This window comes from Sorex araneus, chromosome 2 (assembly GCF_027595985.1).
Source record: "Sorex araneus isolate mSorAra2 chromosome 2, mSorAra2.pri, whole genome shotgun sequence".
Taxonomy (NCBI): Eukaryota; Metazoa; Chordata; class Mammalia; order Eulipotyphla; family Soricidae; genus Sorex; species Sorex araneus.
Window position 1 is genome coordinate 346787919 of NC_073303.1, and position 27579 is coordinate 346815497.

The 27579-nt window shown below is 36.5% G+C and overlaps 1 protein-coding gene across 2 annotated transcripts in view; it reads left to right on the forward strand.

Annotated features, from left to right (window-relative positions):
* Positions 1-27579, forward strand: part of KIAA1328 (KIAA1328 ortholog) — a 312654-nt gene that overhangs the window by 16011 nt on the left and 269064 nt on the right. For both annotated transcript variants that reach the window (XM_055129540.1, XM_004606086.2), the window contains exons 4-5: positions 1338-1432; positions 18788-18903. In XM_055129540.1, the coding sequence (XP_054985515.1) occupies positions 1338-1432; positions 18788-18903 (211 nt within the window). The remainder of the gene's footprint in view (positions 1-1337; positions 1433-18787; positions 18904-27579) is intronic.

Here is a 27579-nt window from a genome sequence, read left to right on the forward strand (position 1 = left end):
ACCCGCTGTGCTATTGCTCCAGCCCCTTACTACAACATTTTTGCTTGAATATCTTTCAGACATCTTTTCTTATCTAACACCAAACTTTTCTTTCATTTTTAAAGCCAAACTTTTCTTCTAGCTCCCTTTTCCTAGTTAATTTTCTCTGTTCTCTTTCCTGTCTTTGATTGTAAGTATTTTCAGGGTTCTGGATTTTTCTTGGTTACCTGAATTAACGGGCCTGGGTTTTCTGTAGTTGTACAAATGCTAAGGATTTAGTCTGTGCTTGCACAGAGACTTGGATATATGCAAGGAAACATTCTTCTCCATGTTGCATGTACCATATAGCTCGTTGAATTCCATAGCTCTCAAGACCTTTCTTAATAATATTCATATACTGTATCACTGTCATCCCATTGCTCATCAATTTGCTCAAGCGGGCACCAGTAACCCAGTAACGTCTCCATTGTGAGACTTGTTACTGTTTTTGGCATATCAGATACACCGCGGGTAGCTTGCCAGGCTCTGCCGTGCGGGCGAGATACTCTCAGTAGCTTGCCAGGCTCTCCGAGAGGGATGGAGGAATTGAACCCAGGTCGACTGCATGAAAGGCAAACACCCTACCTGCTGTGCTATCGCTCCAGCCGCATTCATATACTAGGGGAACGTTTTTTTATAGTACAAGAGACAGAAACCTTTATTTCAATCTTCTACTTCTTTGTATAATTCTACTTTGTATAATTCTACTACTTCATTGTATAATTCAGCCAATATATGTATCCTCACTGTAAACTAGAAGTAATAACCACCATAGTAATGTTGTGAAACTAAACTGGATTAAAGTAAGCAACTTGTAATATTTCTGTCATGTAGTAAGCACTAGATGTTTGTTTTAGCTATCTATTATTTTTTCTATCTGGTAGCCTTTGAAATAAACCTCAGAATATATTAAAAACTAAAAAGTTGGTACCTCTGCTGTCAGCATAGTATAGTTTTATATGTGGTAGCTGTTATGTTAGAAAACTTTCTTGTTCCTGTAGGACTTTTTTTCTATGATATTCCACAAGGGAAAGTTTTATCTTTAATATTTCTTGATAGTGATGAAAGGGAATTCCTTGCCTGAATTTATTTTATGTGTTGTTCTGTGTAAATCCTATAAGGGCTCCTGTGGACAGAATAATTTCCTTAGTAGTTTATGGATATTATCAGTAGGTTTGAATGAAACAGGTAAAATGATCCACTAGAACAAAGGTAACTAAGATACCTTACCTCCTGTGCTTACTTTAAGAGAACTTAAAAGATCTTAAAACATGTTTAGTATAAGTTGACCAAATGGTGTTTTTGTCTGTTTCTTGTAGAATTTTTGCAGGAGAGGAATAAAGAGTGCATCACTGAAGGATTTATGTCTTGAAGACAAAAGACGCATTGCAAACTTAATTAAAGAACTGGCCAGGTGAGACAGAAAAAAAAAGGAAAAGAAAAGAAAAAGGAAATCTGGGCTGGTATGAAAGGCAACTTTTTCAAACTAGAAAATTATAAATATGTTTTGATATAATTGATTTTATGAAATCAAGGACGTTTAGAAAAAATATATTTTGTAGTTCTAAAAAGAAGCAAAATAATAATAGTGATGATGATGATGAAGTAAATATAAGAACAAACCATTCTCCTGTATACATTTTTATTTTCATATGTAATTGATCTCCCACGTTTTTGGTGCTATTGCATTGCAAAGGTTTTCAGTATCTTCTGCTAATATTTAAAGTAGTCATCTATGAAGAGAGAAAAATTTGAAACTTAGCTGTTGATGTAGGTTGATGTTATAGATAAGAGTTACTGCTAGCATTTGTTTGCTTTAGTAGCTTAACAGAAAACATTTTATTATACTCTATCACAATAATGTCACATACTGTTTTCTTCTAGATGCTTTCAAATAAGGGATTTTGAATTTGGGGGAAATTACAGTTCTTAGACATTTGGGTGTACTATTTCAATTTATTAGTGATATGTATGATGCATATCTAATGTATAATTTCTTTGTTAGTATAAGCATTAATATATAATATGTAGCATAATCTATATATGTCATATATCACATAAAAACACACAAATATATATACATATATACACACATATAAATACACACGCACGTGTAAATCTGGGGGCCATATCTCGCAGTGCCTGAGAACTGCTGCCAGCTTGGTGCTTGGGCGTTGCTCATGATGCTGGTGATGGGGGAACCATGAAATGCCAAGGACTGAACCTGAACCTGGGACTCTCATATGCAGCATGCATACATTAATTTAAAAATGTGTTCTCACCGATGCGAAGATCCTCAACAAAATACTAGCAAATAGGATCCAACAACTCATCAAAAAGATCATACATCACGACCAAGTGGGATTCATCCCAGGGATGCAAGGATGGTTTAACATTCGGAAATCAATCAACATAATCCAGCATATCAACAAAAGTAAAGACAAAAACCATATGATCATATCAATAGATGCAGAGAAAGCATTCGACAAGATCCAACATCCTTTCATGATGAAAACCCTCGCCAAAATGGGGTTTGGAGGAACTTTCCTCAAGATAGTCGAAGCCATCTATCACAAGCCTACGGCAAGCATTATCCTCAACGGGGAAAAACTAAGGGCCTTTCCTCTGAGATCGGGCACAAGACAAGGATGCCCACTCTCACCACTCCTCTTCAATATAGTACTGGAAGTACTTGCGATAGCTATTAGACAAGAAAAAGAGATTAAGGGCATCCAGATAGGAAAGGAAGAAATCAAACTCTCACTATTTGCAGACGACATGATACTATATCTAGAGAAGCCTAAAACCTCTACTAAGAAACTCTTAGAAACAATAGACTTATACAGTAAAGTTGCAGGCTACAAAATCAATACCCCAAAATCCATGGCCTTCATATATGCAAACAATGAGGCAGAGGAAAGGAACATGAAAAAAGCAATCCCATTCACAATCGTGCCCCAGAAAATCAAGTACCTCGGAATCAGCTTAACCAAGGAAGTAAAAGACCTTTACAAAGAAAACTGCAAAACGCTACTCCATGAAATCAAAGAGGACATGAGGAAATGGAAACATATACCCTGCTCGTGGATAGGGAGAATCAATGTTGTCAAAATGGCAATACTCCCTAAAGCATTATACAGATTCAATACGATCCCTATAAGTATACCCATGACATTCTTCAAAGAAATGGATCAAGCAATCCTAAAATTCATATGGAATAACAAACGTCCAAGGATAGCTAAAACAATTCTTGGGAAAAAGATGATGGGAGGCATCACCCTCCCCAACCTCAATCTTTACTACAAAGCAGTAACAATTAAAACAGCATGGTACTGGAACAAAGGCAGAGCCGTAGACCAATGGAACAGGGTGGAATATCCCTACACACAACCCCAAATGTATGATCATCTAATCTTTGATAAGGGAGCAAGAGATGTGAAGTGGAGCAAGGAAAGCCTCTTTAACAAATGGTGCTGGCACAACTGGACAACCACATGCAAAAAAATGGGTTTAGACCTTGACCTGACACCATGCACAAAAGTCAGATCAAAATGGATTAAAGACCTCAACATTAGACCACAAACCATAAGGTACATTGAAGACAAGGTCGGCGAAACCCTCCACGATATTGAAGATAAAGGTATCTTCAAACGTGACACGGAACTAAGCAATCTAGTAAAAACAGAGATCAACAAATGGGACTACATTAAACTAAAAAGCTTCTGCACCGCAAGATATACAGTGACCAGAATACAAAGACTATCCACAGAATGGGAAAGGATATTTACACAATACCCATCAGATAAGGGGTTGATATCAATGGTATATAAAGCACTGGTTGAACTCTACAAAAAGAAAACATCCAACCCCATCAAAAAATGGGGCGAAGAACTGAACAGAAACTTTACCAAGGAAGAAATACGAATGGCCAAAAGGCACATGAAAAAGTGCTCTGCATCACTAATCATCAGAGAGATGCAGATCAAAACAACCATGAGATACCACCTCACACCACAGAGACTGGCACACATCCAAAAGAACAAAAGCAACCGCTGTTGGAGAGGATGTGGGGAGAAAGGGACCCTTCTACACTGCTGGTGGGAATGCCGACTGGCTCAGCCCTTCTGGAAAACAATTTGGACGATTCTCAGAAAACTAGAGGTTGAGCTCCCATTTGACCCAGCAATACCACTGCTGGGAATATATCCCAGAGAGGCAAAAAAGTACAATCGAAACAACATCTGCACATGTATGTTCATCGCAGCACTGTTTACAATAGCCAGAATCTGGAAAAAACCCGAATGCCCCAAAACGGATGACTGGTTGAGGAAACTTTGGTACATCTATACAATGGAATACTATGCAGCTGTTAGAAAAAAGGAAGTCAAGAATTTTGTAGTTAAGTGGATGGGCATGAAAAGTTTCATGCTGAGTGAAATGAGTCAGAAAGAGAGAGACAGACATAGAAAGACTGCACTCATCTATGGTATATAGAATATCAGAGTGGGAGACTAATACCCAAGAACTGTAGAAATAAGTACCAGGAGGTTGACCCCATGGCTTCACGGCTGGCCTCACGTTCCGGGGAAAGGGCAACTCAGAGAAGCGATCACCAACTACATTGTAGTTGAAGGCCATGTGGGGGAAGGGAGTTGCGGGCTGAATGAGGGCTAGAGACTGAGCACAGAGGCCACTCAACACCTTTATTGCAAACCACAACAGTTAATTCGAGAGAGAGAACAGAAGGGAATGCCCTGCCACAGTGGCAGGGTGGGGTGGGGGGGAGATGGGATTGGGGAGGGTGGGAGGGACGCCGGGTTTACGGGTGGTGGAGAATGGGCACTGGTGAAGGGATGGGTTCCCAAACTTTGTATGAGGGAAGTATAAGCACAAAAGTGTATAAATCTGTAACTGTACCCTCACGGTGATTCTCTAATTAAAAATAAATAAATTATTAAAAAAAAATAAAAAAATAAAAATGTGTTCTTTATTAGGGAAACATTTATTATACTCAGTACTGTTTTTCTCTAGAGGTTGTCTTTTACCACACAGATGACTTTTGTTATCTTTATCACATATTTTAATGTCATTTAGAATATATTATTAGCACTTATATTAATTTGCTATTATTGTCCAGACTTATCTATTCTTATTTCAGTTTCCAGACTTTGAGAATACCTCAAATTTGAAATATTTTAGTATATTATTTTGTTTCTAAGAATCTGCTTTCTAGCAAAACGATAGCTTCTGAGTAGTTTCTTGATTGAAGGTAATTGTTTTAGGACATGGCTGTATTGAACCCGGAATGGCCAAGTGCAAGGCAAACACCTTACCTGCTGTGCTATCGCTTCAGCCTGGCATTTTATTTTTAATTTTGGGTTTGGGTTTTTTTTGTGTGTGGGGGGGGGTGGTCAGAAGGGCACATTTGGTCTTTGGTCGTACAAAGGGCTTACTCCTGTCTTTGTGCTTAGGGATCACTCCTGGTGGGCTTGTGGGACCACCTGCAGTGCTGGGGATCAAATCTGAATCAACTGCGTGCAAGACAAACACCCTACCCATTGTTCTATTGATTCTGACCCCTCAATTTTAGGTTTTATGTTTGTTTTTAGGTATAGAAATATAATTGGAATTTGTATGTTACTCTTGATTCCTGCAACCTTAACTGAATTCACTAATTTTAGGAGCTTTACTATTGATTCTCTGGGATAATGACAGTCATATTATTTGCAAAACTAGGGACAATTTTATTATTTTCTTTACAATGTTTATTTGTAAAGCGCTCTGTTTATTTTGCCTTGTTTGTAAATAGAAAGGTTGAGAGAATCCTAAAGTAAAGTATACTTTACTATTCTCATTATTTTAATAGTAAGCATACTTCCTATCATAATTACGTATTAGCTATAGATATTTTGGTAATTTCTCACTAAAGTTTTAGGAGCTGTTACAAAAAGCAGATGGATTATATGCTAAATTTTGTCATTTTAATGTGTATTAATATGATCCTATGAGTTTTCTTTAGTTGTTGATATGGTAGACTACCACTTTTGTTGATCTTTGAATGTTCAACCTGCCTTGCTTCCTGTAATGAATCTTGCTTATTATAATTGCTTTTACATTGCTATACTTTATTTTATATCATTTTACATTTTATTTTATATCATTTTTATAAAAATTTTTATGTTGAAACTGAAAATATGAGATCTAAGCTGCAGCCACTGAAACTTTGTAATGTTCCTGTTAAGTTGACAGGTGGGGAAGGGACGGAGGTTGGGGTGGGGAAGGAATATGGGAACAGTAGTGGAGGGAAATTAACACTGGTGGTGGGATTGGTACTGAGATATTATATGCCTAAAACTCAACTATCAATAACTTTGTAAATCACAGTTCTTTATTTATTTTGAACTTTAAAAAAAATTCAGTCACCATGAGATACACAGTTACAAAGTTGTTCAATATTAGGTTTCAGTCATAGAATGTTCAATACCCATCTCTTTATTAGAAATATCACAGTTCTTTATTATAAAAAAGGCAAAAATTTTTGGTTTATGAGAGGTGTTGGCCTATATTTTTGTTTTTTACTCTTTAATGTTACTCTAATATTAGCCTTACAATATTATATAATATGTATGTAAATATATAGTATAATTATTATAATATTTTAATCAAACTCCAGTTGGCCACATGAAAGGCGAATGCCCAACTGCTGCCCCTCTCGGAGAGCCCGGCAAGCTATTGAGAGTATCGAGCCCACGCGGCAGAGCCTGGCAAGCTACCCATGTGTATTGGATATTGGATATGCCAAAAACAGTAACAATAAGTCTCTCAATGAGAGACGTTACTGGTGCCCCCTCAAACAAATTGATGAGCAACGGGATGACAGTGACAGTGACAATATTTTAATAATGGCACTGGTTTCTGGAAGAAATTATTAAAATTGGTGTTATTTTAAAATTATTTGATAGAATTATATGGTGAAATCACTGAAAATTTATTTATAAAGGGCTTCAATTAGAGGGCTTCAATTTATTTATAAAAGGCTTCAATTCAATGAACTCTATTTAATGGCTACAAGATTAATTGAAATTTTTGAAATCTCAAGTCATATTTCAGATTTAAAACCTTTTGGGTTTTGAGAATTGTTCTATTCTAACTTGTAACATGAACACAAAGTTGTTCATTATTTTCTTAGTCTTTTACAGACTACGATTTTATTTTTGACATGCGATTTTTAACTTCCTTTTTAAAAAATCTTTACTAGTCTTCCTAATCTATTGATTTTAATTTTTTTCTAAGAACCCGTTTTCTATAAACATTGATTTCCCCCCATTTTTCCTAATTTCAGCTTCATTGATTTTTGCCTAATCTCTGTTATGCCCTTCCTCTTTTTTGTTTTATTCCATTTTATTTATTTTATTCCATTTTGTTTTTTAAGTATGAATTTAGAGACCATACCTCTTAATGTAAGCACAGTGCTATATATACCCTTCTCATCTCTTAATTTTAAATACATTCCACATATTTATTTTAATTTTCATTCAGTATTTAAATTTTTTCTTTGAAACTTCTTTACTATCGATCATGTAAAAGTATCTTGTATACTTTCCAGGTATTTTGAAACACTTTTATCTTTCAAGTACTGATTTCTAGTTTGTTTCCTTTGTATTCAGAGGACAGTTTTTAGAATTATTGTGAGGTTTGTTTTATGGCTAAAGTTATAGTTGATCTTAGTTAAATGTTTTACGAGTGTTTGTGAAAAACTGTTTATAATTGTAACTCTAGTTTTGGGCAGGGCACTCCCTAGCAGTACATGGTTGGTTGAGCTCAGTCCCAGCAATGCTCAGGTTGACCTGCTGGTTCTGTGGTTGAACTGAGTAATGCTGTGTGGCTCAGGACCAGGGCTGCCCCTAGTACTGCTTGGGTCTGGGCAGCAGGCTGTCTCCCTAGCCCTAAAAGTAGAGCTCTTGACTGCATGGATCAACTTGGTTTCTACTTTTCTTATTATGTCTGTTTTCCGTAACCTGTATATAACAAATTGCCCATTTCTGCTGCTGTTCTTTAATTGCAGAGAGTCCTTACCCTATAAGGACCGAGGTGGGAACTTTAATTCCCTATTGTAGTTTGCCACCGCAACTTCCATTTTAGAAGATGAAAGTTAATTTACTCTCCTTGAGTAAAGGATATTTATATGTACTTTTTCATGAATAAACACATTATGTTATAATTATAAATACTTTCCAATTCATCAGATATAAAATAACACTAAAGTGATGTTTTTGTGTTTTGCTTCACTTGCCTGATATATGAGTTTTTAAAAGCTAATAGACTTTTGAATAAATGGAGAATAATGAAAGATACATTAATAGAATATTATTAAATATTACTGGTTTTAAGAGTTCTCTTGGTTTATGAACCTGTTCATTGGAAATTCGATATAAAGGGCAGAGTGATAGTCCAATGGACCTGCCTTGCACGTGGCTGGCCTAGTTTTAATCCCTGGCATCACATATGATCCCCTGTGGCGTGATCCCTGAGCAGAGCCATGAGTAAATCTGAGTACTGCCAGGTGTGGCTTCAAAAAATAAAAGAAGAAAAAAATATGCAGGCTAATTAAGAATAGCTACCCCAAAGATAGATTAGGAGCATTATGAGTTATTTAGCTTGTAGGAAAGAGTGTTAAGAGATGACTTGATATTAGGTATCTGACATTGCTTTTTATTTGCAGAAGAATATGGGGAATATTGATTAATCTTTCTTGATGCTATTAGGATAGAGAGATTTTATTGTTGTTCAAGACTGCTGAATTAAGTGACCTTAGGAAGTCTTTTACAGGAAAAGTAATGAATTGTTTACATAAATGGGAAAATGTGGTGTCATTTATGGGAACTTGAAAAATGAGTGACTTTGCCAAATATTGTAATTTGTGCTGAAAAATGGTGTCAGTCCTTAATGTATGCACTTTTTTTCCACAGAGGGTTTTCAAGAGAAGTATCACAGCCCGGTGAACAAACTATTCTATAACTTAGTCTTAAAAGGGAAAAAGCCTTAACATGATCTTGGCCACAATTGCAGCTTTTGATGTATTTGAGCTATATTCCAAGCAACCTTTAGAGAAAGCAACTATTTTATATTTTACATCCTATTCCTCTATTGTCATATTATGCATGCTTCCCCAGTGAATCAGTGTGTACTAATTCATTTGAGGATAGGGTTCGTTTTTAGGCTCAGATACTCTGATTTTTCCCAGAGGACATTTTGCTGTTCCTACTTGACATTTATCAGAAGAGAAATAGAAGATGTAGTATCATTAGTTCCACATTATAAAATGAGTAGATCATGATTCTTTTATATTTATTCTGGTCTTTTTAAAAACCAGTTGTGACTTTCTTGTCATGATTAAATGTACATTGTAGTACAACATGAGAATTAGACTTTACTTTTTTTATGACAGTTTTTTTCACTTGTGAATTTTGAGGGATGTGCATTTTAAATGATGGGTTATATGGAAATTTTAAGATAAGATAAGGAAATTTTTGTTTGTTTTGGGGCTCCCCCAGCCACTCCCACCAAACATCACTATTATCAGTGCTTGGAAGACCATGTAGTGTCAGAGATCCAACCCAGGCCTTCTACATAAAAGCATGCATGCTAGCCCTTTGAGCTCTCTCCCTGACCCCAAAAAGATAAGGGTTATTATAACTTGTTATAAGTAGAAAAGATATTCTCTGGACTTTAATGGTAATTTGACACTGGCAAACCAAAATTCATTTTCAGGGTGTCTAGTCTAAGATCTACATTCAATTATTGTGTTTTGGGTGAGTTCACTCAACAGTTCTTAATTCTGGACAGATCATCTCTACTTCCTGTAACAGGTTAATTCTGAGGCTGGAGCGATAGCACAGCGGGTAGGGCATTCGCCTTTCACGTGGCCGACCCGGGTTCGATCCCCGGCATCCCATATGGTTCCCCAAGCACCGCCAGGAGTAACCCCTGAGCATCGCTGGGTGTGACCCAAAAAGTACAAAAATAAATAAATAAATAAAACAGGTTAATTCTCCCATAGCATTTTTCTTATGCATGACCTCTGGAAACTGCACAGTAACACATGAATGCAGTAATCTCTTAAAGCTCTGCTGGTTCTCCTCAGAATTAAGGCAAGGCCACATTTTGGTTATGAAAAAGTTGAAAGTCCACAGATGTAGCATTTAATAAAGATTTTTTTTTATACAGGTTTTACTTTTTAATCCCTGGGTTCTGATATGTATTTGTTACTTTCATAAAATTTTAATATGCTGGAGGGGTTATACTAGATGTTCTTGGACGATGTGGTTCTGTGAGTTGCATCTCAGTCCTTAAGCCATCTCTCTGGCACCTCATTACTGTTTGGGCTTTCTTGTTTTTGTTTTTCATATGCCTCTCATGCTAATGGATTCAAATTTCTTTAACTTTTCAACCTAGATTCTATAGAAAGAGTCAGTGAGCAAAAGGAAGAGTGCAGAACAGAGATTAACAGAAATTTTTTAAGGCTAAATATTTTGGGTTGTTGCCTCAAAGTTGAAAGTTTGGCATGAAATGCCACATTTGAGATTTAAGTATTCATAAGTTAATTCTTTATAACTAGAAGTGTTTATGCTCATTATACTAATTTTCAGTTTTGATTGTTATGATCTTTTTTGCCAAGTGATCTTATTTTTTTGTGATAATATGTTGTGCCAATTTTTTATTTGGTGGTTTTAAAATGAATTGATTAATCCAAGACAGCAAAGGTAATTCTAATATTGAGTGGTGCTTTACTTTTGTTCTTGTGCAGACTAGAAATCATATCTTTGTCCACCTTATATATTTCCTCATAATTTTCATGTACTTGCAATTATGCAAATATTAAAGCTATTATTAAAACCTGCTGACACCCTCTGTTCTACCTCAGAGTGTTTTTTGCAGCATTATTTACCATAGCCTAGATCTGAAAACAATCAAGTCCAGCAACAGATTAATGAATAAGTAAGTTGTGCTTATAATCATAATGGAGTACCGCTCAACTATGAGAGAAGAAGTCTTGAATTTTGCTGTAATATGACTAAAACTTCAGGGTGTCATGGACAGTCAGAAGGAGAGTCAGAAGGAGAGTCAAATCCTGGGTGTTCTCACAAATAGGTAGTATACGAAAAAAACACAAGGGAATAGGCAGTGTTCACTAAAAACAAATCCTTAAGACTCTTAAGAGTCGAAACTGAATTTACCTGAGGAGGCTTGAGTATAAGGGAGGAATCTTGTAGTGGCAGAGGTTTCTTGACACTTTAGGGAGTACAGCATTGTATCACTATAGCCCCTAAAATGTATCTATAACCGTTGTTACCTCAATAAATTTAAAATAGTTTTAAAAATCATAACTTAGGACCAGAGGGATAGTAGAGGGTAAGATGCTTGCTTTTCATGAACAAACTCTGGCTTGATCCTTAGAACTGCATTGTGGTCCCCACATACCCTGGTTATAGCCCTGTCAGGAGTGATCCCTCAGTGCAGAGCCAGGAGTAAGCCCTGAGTACAGCCAGGTACAGCCCTGATTCCTCTTTTTCCTCTTTCCTATACTCTGTCTCTCTCTCTCTCTCTTTCTCTCTCTTTCTCCTCTCTCTCTCCCCCATCTCTCTCTCCCCCCTCTCTCTTCCCCCTCCCTTTTACACACACACACACACACACACACAAATACCCCATAACTTAAGGGCCAGAGAGATAGTTCAAAGGTTAAGGTACTGGCATGCAACTGTTATGATCCTGGTTTAAATGTCGGCATTGCATATAGGTACCTCAAGCATTACCAGATGTGGCCCCCTGAGCACTAAGATCCAGGTGTGCTCCCAAACAAAACATAGGTTAGCTAGTCACAAACACCTAAACTTTTGTAAGTAAGCTACACTTAAGGAAATAATTGTCATTGCTTTAATTTTATCTTCTCTTTGTAAGTCACTCCCATATGTAGAGCTCTTCATGGGGAGTCCCAAACTACTTCTTTTTGAACTCTTTCAGGTGTAGTATGCTTCAGATTATCTTTTAATGATATATTTTTTCAAACATTTCTTCTCAGCTGTCAAAGCTCGACCAATTTTAACAAAATGAATGATAGTGTAATTCTTGGAATTGTGGTACTAATGTTAAAAGAATAGTGACTAAAGAAGCTATATTATATATACTCAATGGAATACATTTCTTTTCATTAAAAACTTAAAATTGTGGGGCTGGAAGTGATTGTGCAGCAGGTAGGGCATTTGCCTTTCATGCTGCCAACCTGATCCCCAGCATTGCATATAATCCACAAAGCCTAGCAGGAGTGATCCCTGAATGCAGAACCAGAAGTAATTCCTGAGCATTGCTGGGTCTGGTCCCAAAACCAAAAAAAAAGAAAAAAGAAAAAATAAGATAAAATTGTGCCATTTGAGAAAAAACTGATAAAATGTGAGGTGATTGATTACGTTAATTGAAATAAGAAAGTAAAAGACAACATATATTATACTACCTCTTACACTTTTTCCTTAGGGAAACATGTTTTAGTTTTAGGGTTCTTTAAAACTTTTCATCACTTCACTGTATATCTAATTTTACCTCATGTATTCATTTTTGATATCTTAATTACTTAGCATGAAGGAAATCACATAATGGATGTGGTGATTTGGATCACACCCAGCGATGTGGGTATGACCTATTGGATCCTCCCTTTATTTAAATTTATTTCACTGAGACTCAGACTTTTATTCAAGGGAAAGATAGTCATTCCTTCGTAGGAATATAGTACACAGTTTAATTTTTTAAAATAAGTTTATAAACCTGGGCGTTCAGCTTCACAATTTTAGAACATTCTAAACAATCTAAATAAACAGTAATGAAACACTGTCCAATTGCATCTGAGCCTCCAACCCCTCCCCACTCCCAGCCCCCTCATTGGTCAGTACCTCCTAAGAGGCAGTATCATTTATTTTAGGGAACAATGGTTTAGATGATCATGTGACTTTTTGTTCTTTATTTTACTAGTACAGTTTATAACATTATTTGATTTGTGGACTGTTGAACCAACATGTTTTTAAAACATCTGGGCCATGCCCAGTGATGCTCAGGGCTTACTCCTGCCTCTGTGCTCATGGATCACTTATAACGGGGTGTGAGGGATTGAAACAGATTCAGCTAAGTGCAAGGTAAATTCTCTACCTGCTCTTCTCTCTCTCTCTCTCTCTAATTTTTTTTCTCTCTTCCCCCCTCCCTTGTTGAATTAACTTTTTATTCCTGGAACAAATTCCTGTTGCTCATGGTATATGACACCTTTTTATGTTCCTGAACTCTGCTTGCTATAGATTTGTTGAAGATATTTTATCTGTAGTTTTTAGCGATCTTTTGATAGATTCCTATGAAAGACTTCTTAAAATACTTGTGTTCTTTAAATAGTTTCTTTGGACACTATTTTAAAATAGCTAAATGTTAAGATTATGGAGAGCATGGATATGACTTCGCTGAAATATTTGCTTATGAAAGCCTTCTTTTTCACCATGCATTTCTTAAAAACAGTATCTACATTTATGTTTGTTAGATAGTATGAAATCTGTATCTTCCTTCTCTAGATCTTACCCACAAAGCCCATGACATGAAATGCAACTAGTTTATCTAATCTCAAATGCAGTATAAATATGTGGAAAGAAATTGATGTTGACGATTGGGTCGCTGTAATTTGTAAAATGATTTTGGAATAGAAACCTTCCTGGCTTGACTTTAATTTTCACATTAGTGTAAAATTATCCATTCAAGTCTGGAAGAACAGAGGCTTGTAAAGTCAGGAAGTAAATATTTGGGACACATGTAAGTTTTACTAACAAATTTAGATGTGTTTGGGAAAGTTTTATGCAGTAAAAGTTTTGTTTATAGAAACATTAAATGGAACTAGTAGAAATACTTAAAAGATGAAATAAAAGAGATTTAGTACTTCCAGCACCGTTTTTGTTCCAGTTATCCAGCTCTGAGATTATAGGTTCTATTTTGTTGTCATAGGGGAGTACAATTTGAGGATTTTTTTTTTGAAACATCCTATGGCTTGGTGCTCAGGGGTAGTTTCCATCAGTACATAGGAAGATCATGAAATTCCAGGGATTGTGGCATGTGAAAGGGATTCCTGCATGGAAAGCTCCTGCACCCAGTTTTGTGACATCTTTCCTTGGCCAACACTGTGAGGATTTGTTTTGTTTCATTTCGTTGGACTACTCCTGGCAGTACTTAGAAGCTACTCTGCTGCTTGGTATTCAGGGTGCTGGGGGTTGCCATCCAGTGCCAGGGATGGAACCTGACTGTCCTGCATGCAGAGTATTAGCTTAGCCTGCTCAGATTTTTCTCCAGCCCATTGAGGAATTTTTAAAGAAGTATTCTGAAACATTAAATAAATAATGATAATGCTGATTTCTTTACCAACAGGCTATCCTTGTGTATAATTCACAAGCCCATGCTGGGACTCTCATTGAGAGTTTTAGCTGTTTTTTATCCTATCAGTTAAGTGTTTCTCTTTTCTGTCTTTAGTTTCTCATTTTGTTAATTAACTTGTTGCTATTTGCTAAATGAGATAGAGGATTAGGTCTTTTTTTAATTAATATTATTACTTTGTGGCATAAGAACTGTTTTGATGAAAAATATGAATCATGATACCAGATATTTTCTTGTACATATGCCTTTTGGGAAATAATATGGAACATAAATTTAAAAAGAAGACAGACTTCAGAGTGAACATCAAATCTTAAGGTGGTTTTAATGAAGGGCCTCTGCATTTAATGGCTACATTAATATACTTGCTCATATTAGCTATAACTAATAGGCCACAAAGAAGCCATGCATGGCTTTAGATATGCCTGTAGAAGAAATGTTGCCCTTTGTGCCTAATATAGCTCGTTAATTTTATAGCTTCCTAGAGTATAATAATTGCTCAAGGGTAGTCTAATTATAGCAATATAAAGAAAAGATTTTTTTTTACAAAACATTGCTTGAATAATGTAGCAACAGATTTTTAAAACATTCCCCAGAAACTAAATTTTGAAAAGAATGGGTTTTGTTTTCTACACAGAACAGTGTAAGACTAAAGGAAAGATCACTGTAGATTTTGGTTTATCTTGAGTGATGCCTGGTATTTTCATGGATCTCTTTCAAGTTCGACAAAGGCAGTATTGTTAGTAACTGTGTTCTGAGCTGGTAGACTAGAAATGATCTTTGTATTTGGATTTAATGTTAAGGTAAGTTTGTCATTTTATGAGTTTGGAGCATTAGTTGTTGAAACGACAATTCCTTATATTTTATTACTTAAATGAATGTGACTGAAACCATCGACATCCATTCTTAGGTTCCTTTTAAATATTCTATAACTAAGTCTAGTTAGTGTGATATTTTTTCCTATATTTAGCATTCAAGAAATACTTTTAATGGGCATAGGAAAATAAATTTTGCCTTATCTACTTGTGGATTCCCTTCTTTTTGTCTTAAGATTTAGCTATCAAACCATAAAGGCTTTTGGGGTTGGAGCGATTGTACAGCAGGCAGGGCATTTGCCTTGCATGCGGCCAACCCGGGTTCGATTCCCAGCATCCCACATGGTCACCCGAGCACTGCTAGGAGTGATTCTTGAGTGCAGAGCCAGGAGTCAGCCCTGAGTATCACCAGGTGTGACCCAAAAAGCAAATAAAAGACAAACAAACATACATAAAGGCTTTCAGTTATATATTTCATCACTCGAATAGTTTTTATTTTCTCAAGGTTCATAATAGCAGTGTTTATTTTATGAAAACCCCTAAATTTATTACTTCAGACATTTTGCACTATCCATCCTGAAGCTAAATTTCGCATCTTTTTAGAAGCAGTTAAATTTTATTTGAGTGTGTGTGTGTGTGTGTGTGTGTGTGTGTGTGTGTGTGTGTAGTGCCAGAGTATGAATCCAAGGCCTCACTTATGCATGCGAAGAGCTGCATTCCTAAGCTTTACGTTTTGCATCTTTTATATTTCTCTTATTCACTGTATCACTGTCATCCCGTTGCTTATCAATTTGCTCGAGCGGGTACCAGTAACTTCTCCATCTTGAGACTTGTTACTGTTTTTGACATATCACATATGCCACGGGTAGCTTGTCAGGCTCTACTATGGGGCAAGATAACTCTTCGTAGCTTGCCGGGCTCTCTGAGAAGGGCGGAGGAATCGAACCCGGGTCAGCCGCGTGCAAGGCAAATGCCCTACCACTGTGCTATCGCTCCAGCCCTATTTCTCTTATTATTAACATTTACTCGGGGGCATAATAGGGCAATAACTTTTGCAGAGAAAAGAATATTATAACTTTAGCTTGACTAAATATTTGATAACTTCTTATTTATGTAGTATAAAGTATGTACATGCAGTATCATGATAATCTGGTATAATGATATAAATTACAGAACTTGAGCTGAAAAGAATTATAGAACTTGAGCTGAATTATAGAACTTGAGTTGAAAAGAACACTTTCAACGGTTAAGAACAGGTACTGCAGTTTATCGTACCAAAAAAGGCTGAGAAATAATCTTTTGGTCACTTTTTAAATGATCTCACCTTTTTTTTTTTTTTCAATAGGTGTTGAGTAGTGATGACCAATAAAAGCAGACTTTGCAAACATCAGCAGCTTTATAAGGCCTTTTGATTTACAATGGGGGGGGGGCGGGGGCACGTTACTTATTCTGGAACATATTCTTGACAAATAATTCAGAAATAAAATCTGAAGCTGAGCAATTAGTGTAAATAATTGCTCAAGTTACTGATGATTTAAAAATAAAAGTAGAGGCTGCGAGGAATTGCTGTGAAGGATATTAGTACAAGTGTGATTGAGTAACAAGAAGAAAAGAGACGATACTATAAAGAGATGGCAGTAAGGAAAGCAGGATAATATTTATCAGACTGTCCTCTTAAGATATACATATTTATTCTTTGTTCATTTTCCTGAGTTCCTTATAATTGTATCAGTTTTAGAGATTATCCTCTTAGAAGACCCTTGGTTTATTCATAAACCTGATAGGGGTTAATGTGACTGTCATGATGAGTAAGAAGAAATATATTAATTTTTTGAACAATACTATATGCCATGCACTTGCACTTAAATTATTTCAAAGGCAGTGTATAATCAACTCTTAAGAATGAACAGTTCTACTACTCATTCTTTAATTGTGTTGATTTTAACGCCCCCCATCAGTGGTAGCAACAAAAGAAAGGCTGTAGAATTCATATTATTCCGAATTGGGAACTGTGGGAAAGTAAATTTGGGAGCTCAAGAAATTTTGGATTTCCTGTGGATTTCACTTACAGGGTAACTGACCTTGTAGGATGCTGTAATGTGACCTTTTAGATAAATACCAATAACAGAAATTCAGCGATAACTCTTTTGTTCACAGACTAACATCTAACATTAAAGTAAGTATTATGGGGTCAGAGAGATAGTCAGAGATGGGTTAAGACACTTGCCTCACACTTGGTTGACTACAGTTTGATCCCCAGTACCATTTAAGGGTCTCTAAGCTCCATTGAGTTTGGCCCTAAAACTTATATAAATAAATACATGCTGTCATTTTAAGTTGTGACATTATTTGTGTTTATTTTTGAGGATTATTTTACTTGGTCAGAAATCATTTTTGAGATTTTTTTTCTCTTCAGAAATGATTCTTTTTAATAGAAAGGGGGTTGGAATACGCTTCAGAGTTAAACACTAAAGATAAGCTATTTTGGGGGCTGGAGTGATAGCACAGCGGGTAGTGCATTTGCCTTGCATGCAGCCGATCCGGGTTTGATTCCCAGCATCCCATATGGCCCCCTGAGCACCTCCAAGAGTGATTCCTGAGTGCAGAGCCAGGAGTAACCCCTGAGCATTGCCGGTTGTGACCTGAAAAGCAAAAAAAAAAAAAAAAAAAAAAAAAGCTATTCTTTATAGTAGAAATGAGTTGAACATTAAAGATATTTAGAACCTTAGAAATTTGGGGGGGTTGTCTAAAAATAAATGTAATGAAAACCCTTATTGTGTTAATGCCATCTTTCTATTCTGATCTACTTAATTATATGATTATGAGAATGCAGGACATCTGTAGCAAAAAAAGGAATAAAATTGCTTATATTTAGTGAAAAAGATGAGATATATAAAATGATCATGCCTCAAAAATGCTCTCTCGGGAGCTGGAGCAATAATACAGCAGGTAGGGCATTACCCTTGGACATGGCAAACCTGGGCTCAATCCTGGCACCCCATGTGGTCCCTCACACCCTGGCAGGAGAGGTCCTTGTGGGCAGAGCCGGTAGTAAACCCTGAGCCCAGCCTGGTGTGCCCCAAGACAAAACAAAAAAGCTATCCCTCTAAAAAATTTTTTTTCTTACCTGGATTACAGTTGAGAAGCTAACTATGTCCATGCTTAAGGTATTTGTGATGATTAGAAGCATTGTTGATATAAAATCAACGTGCATGTGCTATTAGAAAGATGCCTTAAGAAGTGTTGTTTTAAAAATAAAACAGGACTGAAGTGTTAATACAGTGGTTAGGGCATTTGACTTTCACGCAGTCGATTTGGGTTTGATCCCAGCACTCATATGGTGCTGAGATCATCCAGGAGTGAGCTCTGATTACAGAGATGGAGTAAGCCCTGAGCACCACTGGGTATGACCCTAAATACAAAACCAAAAATAAAGCAGTTCCCTGAAGTCAGCATACTTTTTACTTTATCTTAATAGACATTTCCTTTGCCATTTTTTGTGCTTGCAGAGTGAGTGAGGAAAAGGAAGTGACAGAAGAACGACTCAAAGCTGAACAGGAATCATTTGAGAAGAAGATAAGGCAGTTGGAAGAACAGAATGAACTGATCATCAAAGAAAGGGAAGATATCCTTTTTTTAAAAGTCCTCTTTTGTAACATGCAGAAAGTTTTACTCTGAGATGTAAACTTCAGAGAAATAATTTTTCTAATTTACAACGGAATAAATCTGCATGGGCTTCCATTTTGTAGGCAATCAAAACAACATGAAACAGCATGTGCTATTGCTTGCTTTGTGCTTGATACGGCCACCCAGCTGTTCTGCTGCTATTATACTGCAGATCCTATATTTGTCAACTAAAAAAGACAGAAATTTGAGCTTTAATGATGTAGTGTTGGAACTTTATTAAACTCTGTCCTACTACTTTAATTCAGCTGAAAACTCTGTTATTTGTTTTTTTTACGTTAAGTGCCTTCCTAGCAGTTTTTAGGGGTTCATGCGCTCCAGGCCTGACTCGGCAAAGTGCTAGGGGCCTGAAGGTTTAGTACTCAGTCTGTTAATGGTGTACAGGGTATACCGTATGCCCCTCGGAATCACTGCAGATACTACCCTGGCACTACTCTCTGAATTCTTTCTAGCTAAAATTTTGACACTTCTAATAAATTCTACTCTGAAATGTTAATTAGGGGGAGAAATCCATTCTGTTTTGTTGTTGTTATAATTGATAGGTGTATATACTATAGCCTAAAAAATAAAGCTATTCTCTTGGAAAAGAACACTTCTGGGTTCATAACTAGAATGGGGAGGGGGGTGGTGGTGTGGTGTGGTGTGTGTGTGTGTGTGTGTATGTGTAGTATATGCATGCTGGGATGCATATTCATGGCTATATGTGCATATGTTAATATTTTTAAAGAAAGTAAAATAAAAACTGGTGTTTTAACTTAAAGAATTTTACTTTAATGAGTTAAAATGAGCATGTTTCTGAGGCATATTTTGGATATGTAAAATTACTTGTATTTTTGGCAGTGGTATTGATGCAAAAGAGCAGTGACTATCTCCAAGTTAGAGTGATGAATCTGTTAAACTAGAATGTGAATTGTTGAAGTAGCCATTGTTTGTAACGTCAGTTGTTAATAATTGTTTTGGATTCTTCAGGTTTTAAAAATGATCATGTATTGGCACATCTCCATTGCAGGGTTGCCCACATCTTAACTTGGGGAGTATAATTTATTTCTTTAACATCATGGGCTCTCTCAACTCTCCCTTCTGGAGAAACCCACATTCTCTCTTGAGCACATTTTGTGCACGCTCTCTCTGTCTCTCTGTCTCTTTCTTTCTCTCTCTCTGTCTCTCTTTCTCTCTCTCTGTCTCTGTCTCTCTCTCCTTATCTCTCCCTCCCAATATTCCATAAATAAAACTATTTCAGAAAAAAGATCCTATTTTGCCACTAATTATATCTTTGTGAATACCAGGGAAATAGAATTTTAAAGACAAGTTAATTTTCTTGGAAACAAAAGGGACAGAAATACAACTGTAAAAAATGAGTTCTGAACTTTTTTCAAACACAGGAAGTGCCTGATTAGAAATTCACATACTTGAAATTCTCATACTTGATTTGCTGAGCAGAATATTCCTAAGACTTATTTGCCCCATAGTTGTGAAGTAGTAGTTTTTCAAGTTTACCCCCTCTATATTTCTTTAGCATTTAAATACTCATCTTGTGTCTTGTCTGCTGCCTTTGACTTCATTGCCTTGGATTGTCAGCTTTCAAGCTAGACTCTCTTTTGTGATTTTCTTTCTAATATTTTCTCTGGGTTAAAGTAGTACTCTGCTAGTCTGAATTCACAGCAAATTGAACCACCCAATTTTGTTTTTTCACTTCTTACAAGGATTAGCGATTAAGGACCCTAGTTCCTTTCAAGAACAATTAGGAATAGTGATAGTACAGCAAGTAGGGCTATTGCCTTGCATGCGGCTGACCCGGATTCAATTCCCAGCATCCCATATGGTCCTCTCAGCTCTGCCAGGGGTAATTCCTGAGTGCAGAGCCAGGAGTAACCCCTGTGCATCGTCAGGTGTGACCCCAAAAAAGGCCAAAAAAAAGAGAAAAGTTAGGAATGTTTTTGTTAGGAGCCAGTGCAAAGACTTGGGGCAGGTCTGCCCCTGCTCTGTTGGGGAAGCAACAAGGTGACTGGTGAAACTAGGCTGAAGTGAGGGCTACGGGTAATGGGGTCCTATAATGTTCAGTGAGGTGGGAGTGGAGTCTGTGAGCATATTTTTTAAATTGCTGCTTGTGGGGCCTAAGAGTTTTTAAAAATTTTTTTTTACTTTGGTACTGGGGATGATCATATCTAGATCATATACATAGGCAAGTGCTCCACCACTGAGCTACATCAATAGCCCAAGAATGATTTTATTTGTGACAAAAATGCACAGTGTGTGACTTCATGTATGAAATCTCTGGCATCTGTCCATTGGCTTTAAGTTTTTGAGTGCTGGCTTGTCTATAGTTTTCTTTGCATTTTCCAATGGTGGCAGAAATTTAGGCTGCAAAATGGTTGTTCCAGTTCTAATACTCAAAATTGCATTAAAATAGAGTGGTAAGGGAAAGGAAAGCTCCTGTCCTGTCAGTGATGACTATTTTTTCTCTAAAAATAATAAAATATTTCACAGGGCATCTCCCTTTCAACAGTCTAAGATAGCCAATGTCCAAACTTTATTACGTGACAGTGCTAAGCTGCAGAAAGGCTGACAAACGCAGCAGGAAGAAGGGACTGCAGATTAAGCAGGCCTCCAACTCTGCTTATAGCAGAAATGGAAAAATGAAAATCATCCTTACAGAGGAAGGATGTAATGATACTTTAGCGCCCCCCCTTGTTTTTTTGGCTGGGGCAGGTATGGGGGTGGGGGTGGTATTGAATCTAATACCTCAACAATAAGTTCTTAGACATTATGACTAAGCAAAAGTAGGTCTTTGAATAACTTTGTTTTGTTCACTGTGGGCTGGAGCTTTTTATCTGAGTTTCTTGTTTGTTTCATTTAAAATTTTTTATATCACATTCAGTTGTGCTCAGGGTTTACTCCTGGCTCTGAGCTCCAGGATCATTCCTGGTGGGCTCAGGGTACCACGTTGGGTACCAGGGATTGGACTCAGGTCAGCTATGTGCAAGTGCCCTACCCCTGTACTATCTCTCCAGCCCCTTTATCTGAGTTCTAAGGAAACATTGTTAAACAGTATGAGTTATTCAAGAACCTGCTGTGTTATGAGCTGAGAAAGTTTAGATGATCTGAGAAAGTAAGGTGAAAAAGGGAGGAAGCAGACAATTAGAAAGCCTAACCACAGTTCACTTGACGATATGCTGGAATAAAATGTGTTACCTGGAAAGGTGAAATCAAATTTCAGAGGATTATTATAGTTACTATTCCCCGGGTCAAAAGTAATTTTATATAGTATTGAATTGAATATATAATGTAGTCTAAATTCAGCTTGTCTGCAAATGGTTTCTTCTACCAAGTTAAATATTAAAATGCTTTGGACCATTATATTAACACAGGTTTTCCTGTTTCCCCTGTGATTTTGCTGGGGATCAGAGAAATAGAACCATGGGCCAAATCCAGTAAGGTGTCAGCTACATCCTGCCATCCCATTAATTTCTGCATATGCATGCTTTTGCACTACAACTGCTGGTTGAGTAGATAAAACAAATAGACTTCGGTATGGATCAATTGAAATATTTACAACTTGACCATCTGTTGAAAAAGTTTACAGATCCTGGACTTGGCATAGTTATACCTAATTTAGATGTGGTATGATAGGATTTGACTTAATTATTTATTTTATAATTTTGAAGAAGATTGTAAAAAATATTAGATTATATAATAACAAAATTGTTTAGTATTAATTAAATAATTGGTTTAGTTATAATAATTTTCCCAGAATCACCAAAAGATAGATATTATTTATGAAATTTGTCAAATAAGGGAGAAAAGAAGTCAGAATTACAAAACAGTGACCTATATGATTTTTTTTATTCCAAGTAGAATTCTTAAGGTATAAATTTCATTTACCAGCATAAACCTGCCAAAAGGTAATATACTTGATTATATAGCACATAAAATTTTATAAAACTTAGAAATGTAAAGCAAAACTATAATTTAAAATAATATAATTTTAACTACTGCTACACTTCTGTATCATAAATTAATGATTTGAATTTTCATAATCATGAATCATATCATTTAGGTTCATTTTAATATTTCTGTGAGGAAGTACATTAATTATGATACTTGGCATTTTAAAGATATGCTGTACTAACTTGATAAGGTTTTTGTTCTGTAAGTTTTAGTAACTTGATTTATTGATCAACTATGTGCACATTTGCCAGTTTTTAGTAATAAAAATTATATTTTACATGTTTTTATTAGGTTTTTGAAAGATTTGTTCTTGCAGTAAATAGAGAACTTATTATTAAAACATAAAATTTCTTGGTAATTTTTAGTCTTTGAATAAAGAAGGCTTTTCCCCCCAAGAGAATTAAACTGTGTTAATAGGTATACCATTTACAATGGCAGGAAGTTTGATGAACCTAGACTCTACCTGCGTCTTTCTCCTGTATATATGCACTTTTCTCACATGAGAATTGCTGAGGCTATCGTATCAGAAAAAAAAAACCCTCATAATATGGTGACTAGTGTGTAAGTTTCTTGCACATTAGAAGCATAAAAATTAAAAGTTGGGCACAGGACCGCTGTGAGAATACTGAAACCAAAAGGGGAGAATTGACAGGCAAGTTATTAAAAATTACAGAACTGAAAATGCAGAGCAGCCTAAAATTTTATTAATGTAGATATATCTGAAGAATATCCTCTATTAAATGAGTTTAATAGCTAACATTTATAATGATGATAGGTAATATTGAATTACTTTTACCATAGTTTTTAGTACTTATACTATTAAGGCATTTTAATTTATTTATTGGTCACCAATTTACTGAATACTTTTACTTAACATTCTTCACAGTACTTGGTTCTGTGAGGCAGATATTCTTTTAATTTTTGTTTGCTTTTATTTTTCAAATAACACCCAGAGATGCTCAGGGGCTACTCCTAGCTCTGTGCTCTGGGTCAGTCTTAATAGTGCTCAGGGATCAAACCAGGGCTACTCTCAGCACACAGCCATTTGAACTATTACTCTATCCCCAAGGCAGATTTTCTTCTCCATTATAATACAAATAAATATAAGTGTGAAGTAATATATATAGCCCATTACAAATTTAACGGTGAAATCTTTTGATACCAAATGTATTTCTATATGTTATTTCTGCAACAGTGAACGGCACTTATTTTTCTAGCCTTATAATTAAAATTTATCTCTGTTATATGGAACGTAAATTTGGTCTGCAGAGTTTTAAACATTTTATACTGTAAAGTGCTTTTATTCAGAATTAGTTTAAAGAATACTGTAAATATGTAGGGTCAGAGATATGCTGTGGCCAGGCCTAGTTCAAAACCCTGGCACCACATATCGTCCTGAGTACCATCAGGATCACCCTTGAGCACAGAGGGGATTGCCCCTACAGGGTGTGGCTCCCCTAATACAATAAAAAATGTAACATTTATATATTGTGCATGTATATATGTATATGTATATGTAGAATATTCTAGAGATTTTCTTGTTTCAAAACTATCTTCATCAATACTTGGTTTTCTAAATTACTATATCTAAAATTAAAAAGTATCTAAAGATAAAACTAATTTTGTTTCAGATAGTCCTGTTTTCAAATGATTAAATGGTGTGTGTTTTATTTTTTGACTGTTCCTTTAAGATATTTCTCTATATAAAAACTGACAATCGCAATTAAAGTTGCAAGAAGGAGCAAAGATAAGAGGGCTAAAGTGAACAGAAAGGAAGTTTGAAGCATCAATTTACCTATTGAGAAATATACTGTAGAAAATTTGCCAATAGAGAAGAGAGCCTTTGATATGGTGACAAAAGAGAATTGTTATTAGTTGAATGCAGTTAAGAGTTGTCAAATAGCCATTTTTATCTCACATTAGTAATCTAACACGTAAGTGTGCTAAAAGCACAAGGACTAGTTATTCAGTCTAGAGTCATTAGAAGAGAGGAGGTTTTAGTATGATGGTAAGTGTAATCATTTAGAAAAATCACAGCATTTAAAGTATATTCATGTAATGCTATATAGTAATTCAAGATGGCAATGAAGTGTTTTATGCTGCTAAGGCAACCATTTTGTCCTTACTAAACCAAAAAGCTAATCATATGAAAAATTCTTTTTGTAAATTTTTAATTAATTGGAAATTGGATATCTCATAGATGTCATCTCAATGTGTGATATAACAAGAATATTGCAACATTATTGAAAAAGTATTATAGTCATAAAATATGAAATCTTGGTTTAATTCGGCCTTTAAATTAAATAATGACCTTTCACTTCAGCCTATATAAAAATGTTACTATCTGAACTATTTAATATATAAGGTGGTCAAATCAGTTAAAATGAAATTTTTTTAACTATGAAGTTCTGAAAAAACTATATGGTTTCATTTTTAAATTATAGTGTACAATATCTGTAGATAATGTGATGAACTTCCAAATGTTTTATATCAGAAGCCATCGTCTGTTTGAAGATTTTCTTTTATCTTTAGTCTTCACTTATGCTTCTGTTACATAAACAGTAACTATGTTTTAGCATAGTTTTTGGAAAAGGATATGTTTTGATTGTAAGAGGAAGAGTCTTTGTGGAGGGGGGGGGAATGTTAAGCCAGTTTTCATAGAACTTGTTGCGAAGAGAAACTAGGTGGGGAGTGCTGAGGAATCTGCACATCCTGTGCTGCTTGGGCAAAACTCAGAACTCAAGGCAGATACCTGGAAGCAGAGCCAAGAAGCTGGTCGCCAATGCTGTATGAGTCGGCGCCTGATAATTTAACAAGAAATGCTAACGTAGAACTAATTAAAATAGCACTGTAGCACTGTTGTCCTGTTTTCATCGATTTGCTCGAGCGGGCAACAGTAATGTCTCCATTGTGAGACTTGTTGTTACTGCTTTGGCATATCGAATAGGCCACGGGTAGCTTGCCAGGCTCTGCCATATGGGCAAGATACTCTCAGTAGCTTGCAGGGCTCTCCTAGAGGGATCCCATTGCTCATCGAGTGGGCACCAGTAATGTCTCTCATTGAAAGACTTATTGTTACTGTTTTTGGCATATCCAATATCCAATATGCACGGGTAGCTTGCCAGGCTCTGCCGTGCAGGCTCCATACTCTCAGTAGCTTGCCAGACTCTCCGAGAGGGGCGAAAGAATCGAACACAGGTTGGCCGCGTGCAAGGCAAATGCCCTAACCACTGTGGACTTCTTTTTCGTGTGAAAGATATGACTCATAGCTTTTTTTTTCTTTCCCCCTCATTACTGGTTTTTGGGCCACACCTGGCAATGTTTAGGGCTGAATCCTCTGTGCTCAGAGTTACTCCTGGCAGACTCAGGTACTAACTATATTAGGAGCCAAGGATGGAACTCGTGTTGGCTCTGTGCAAAGCAAGCGCCCTGCCCACTGTACTATCACAGTGGCCCCATGACTCCATACCTGTTAGGAAGCCAGACTTTTTCTGTCCTGGCATTGCAGGTGTCAGCCATCTTGTGCACATTGTAAGTCGAAAGGAGTCTGTTCATTTAAAAATATCTTATCTCAATTTAGGTTTTTTTTTTATATGAGTGAAATTTATAACTGTTTTTATTATATGTTCTACATAATAATGTAAAAGGATAATTAAAATGCTGTAGAATTCTATTTTTATTTTATTTTATTTTAATTTTTTTAAATTTTATTGTATCACCATGTGGAGGGTTACATAGTTCTCGGGATTATGTCAGTTATACAATACTCAAACACCCTTCCCTTCACCAGTGCCCCTATTCCATCACCAACCACCCCAGTATACCTCCCGTCCTCTCCCGCCCCCCCCCGTCCCCGCCCTTGTAAGTGATAAGTTTCACTTCGTTTACGCTTTATCTTGGTTACATTCTATGTTTCAACACATAACTCGCTATTGTTGCTGGGGTTTCCCCCCAAAAAGAAAAAGACAGTCCTATTGTCAAGGAATCATTTGATAGTTCTCCATTGCTGAGAATGTAGAGATATTAAGTCCCGCTGTTTGTTACATAACTTTTCTATTTTTTTCCCCCTCGTCCCGCGCCACCAAGTTCACGCCTGTTTAGTATTCACCACGCTGTCTAAGGGAAAAAACACCGAAAAAGATGGTTATTTCCCGTCATCAGCCAGCGTGGGGCTCTGGCTTAGTTGATAGTCAGGTAGAAAGTCTGCAGTTTCTGGAACCAAAAGTAGTGCGCTGGTATCGGCCCCGGCTCGAGATTCCACCAGCGTCCCGCTGTTCCATGTACATAATACTTTATTCCCTTGTATCCCATTCCCATGCCACCAGGTCCGTGTCAACTTAATGGACATCATACTATGGTTAACGCCACGCCGCGTTTCTTCCCAAGAAAGAAGGATATTTCTTCTCAGCTGGCATGGGTATATGGCTTAGCTCAATCTAGAGAGATGGCTACCACTTTGGTTGCCTTCAATATTTCAACAAAAAACTTACTATTCTTGTTAGGGTTTCCCACCAAAGTCCGACCCGTTATAAAGGAACCATTTCATATTGCTGATGATTAGATGATATTAGGTCGCGCTGCCACGGCAGTGGCCGCGCGGTTTTGGGTTTCTGTATAAAGTCCAGGGAAAATTCTGCCTGAAATTCTATCGCTACAATCTTTTACCCTT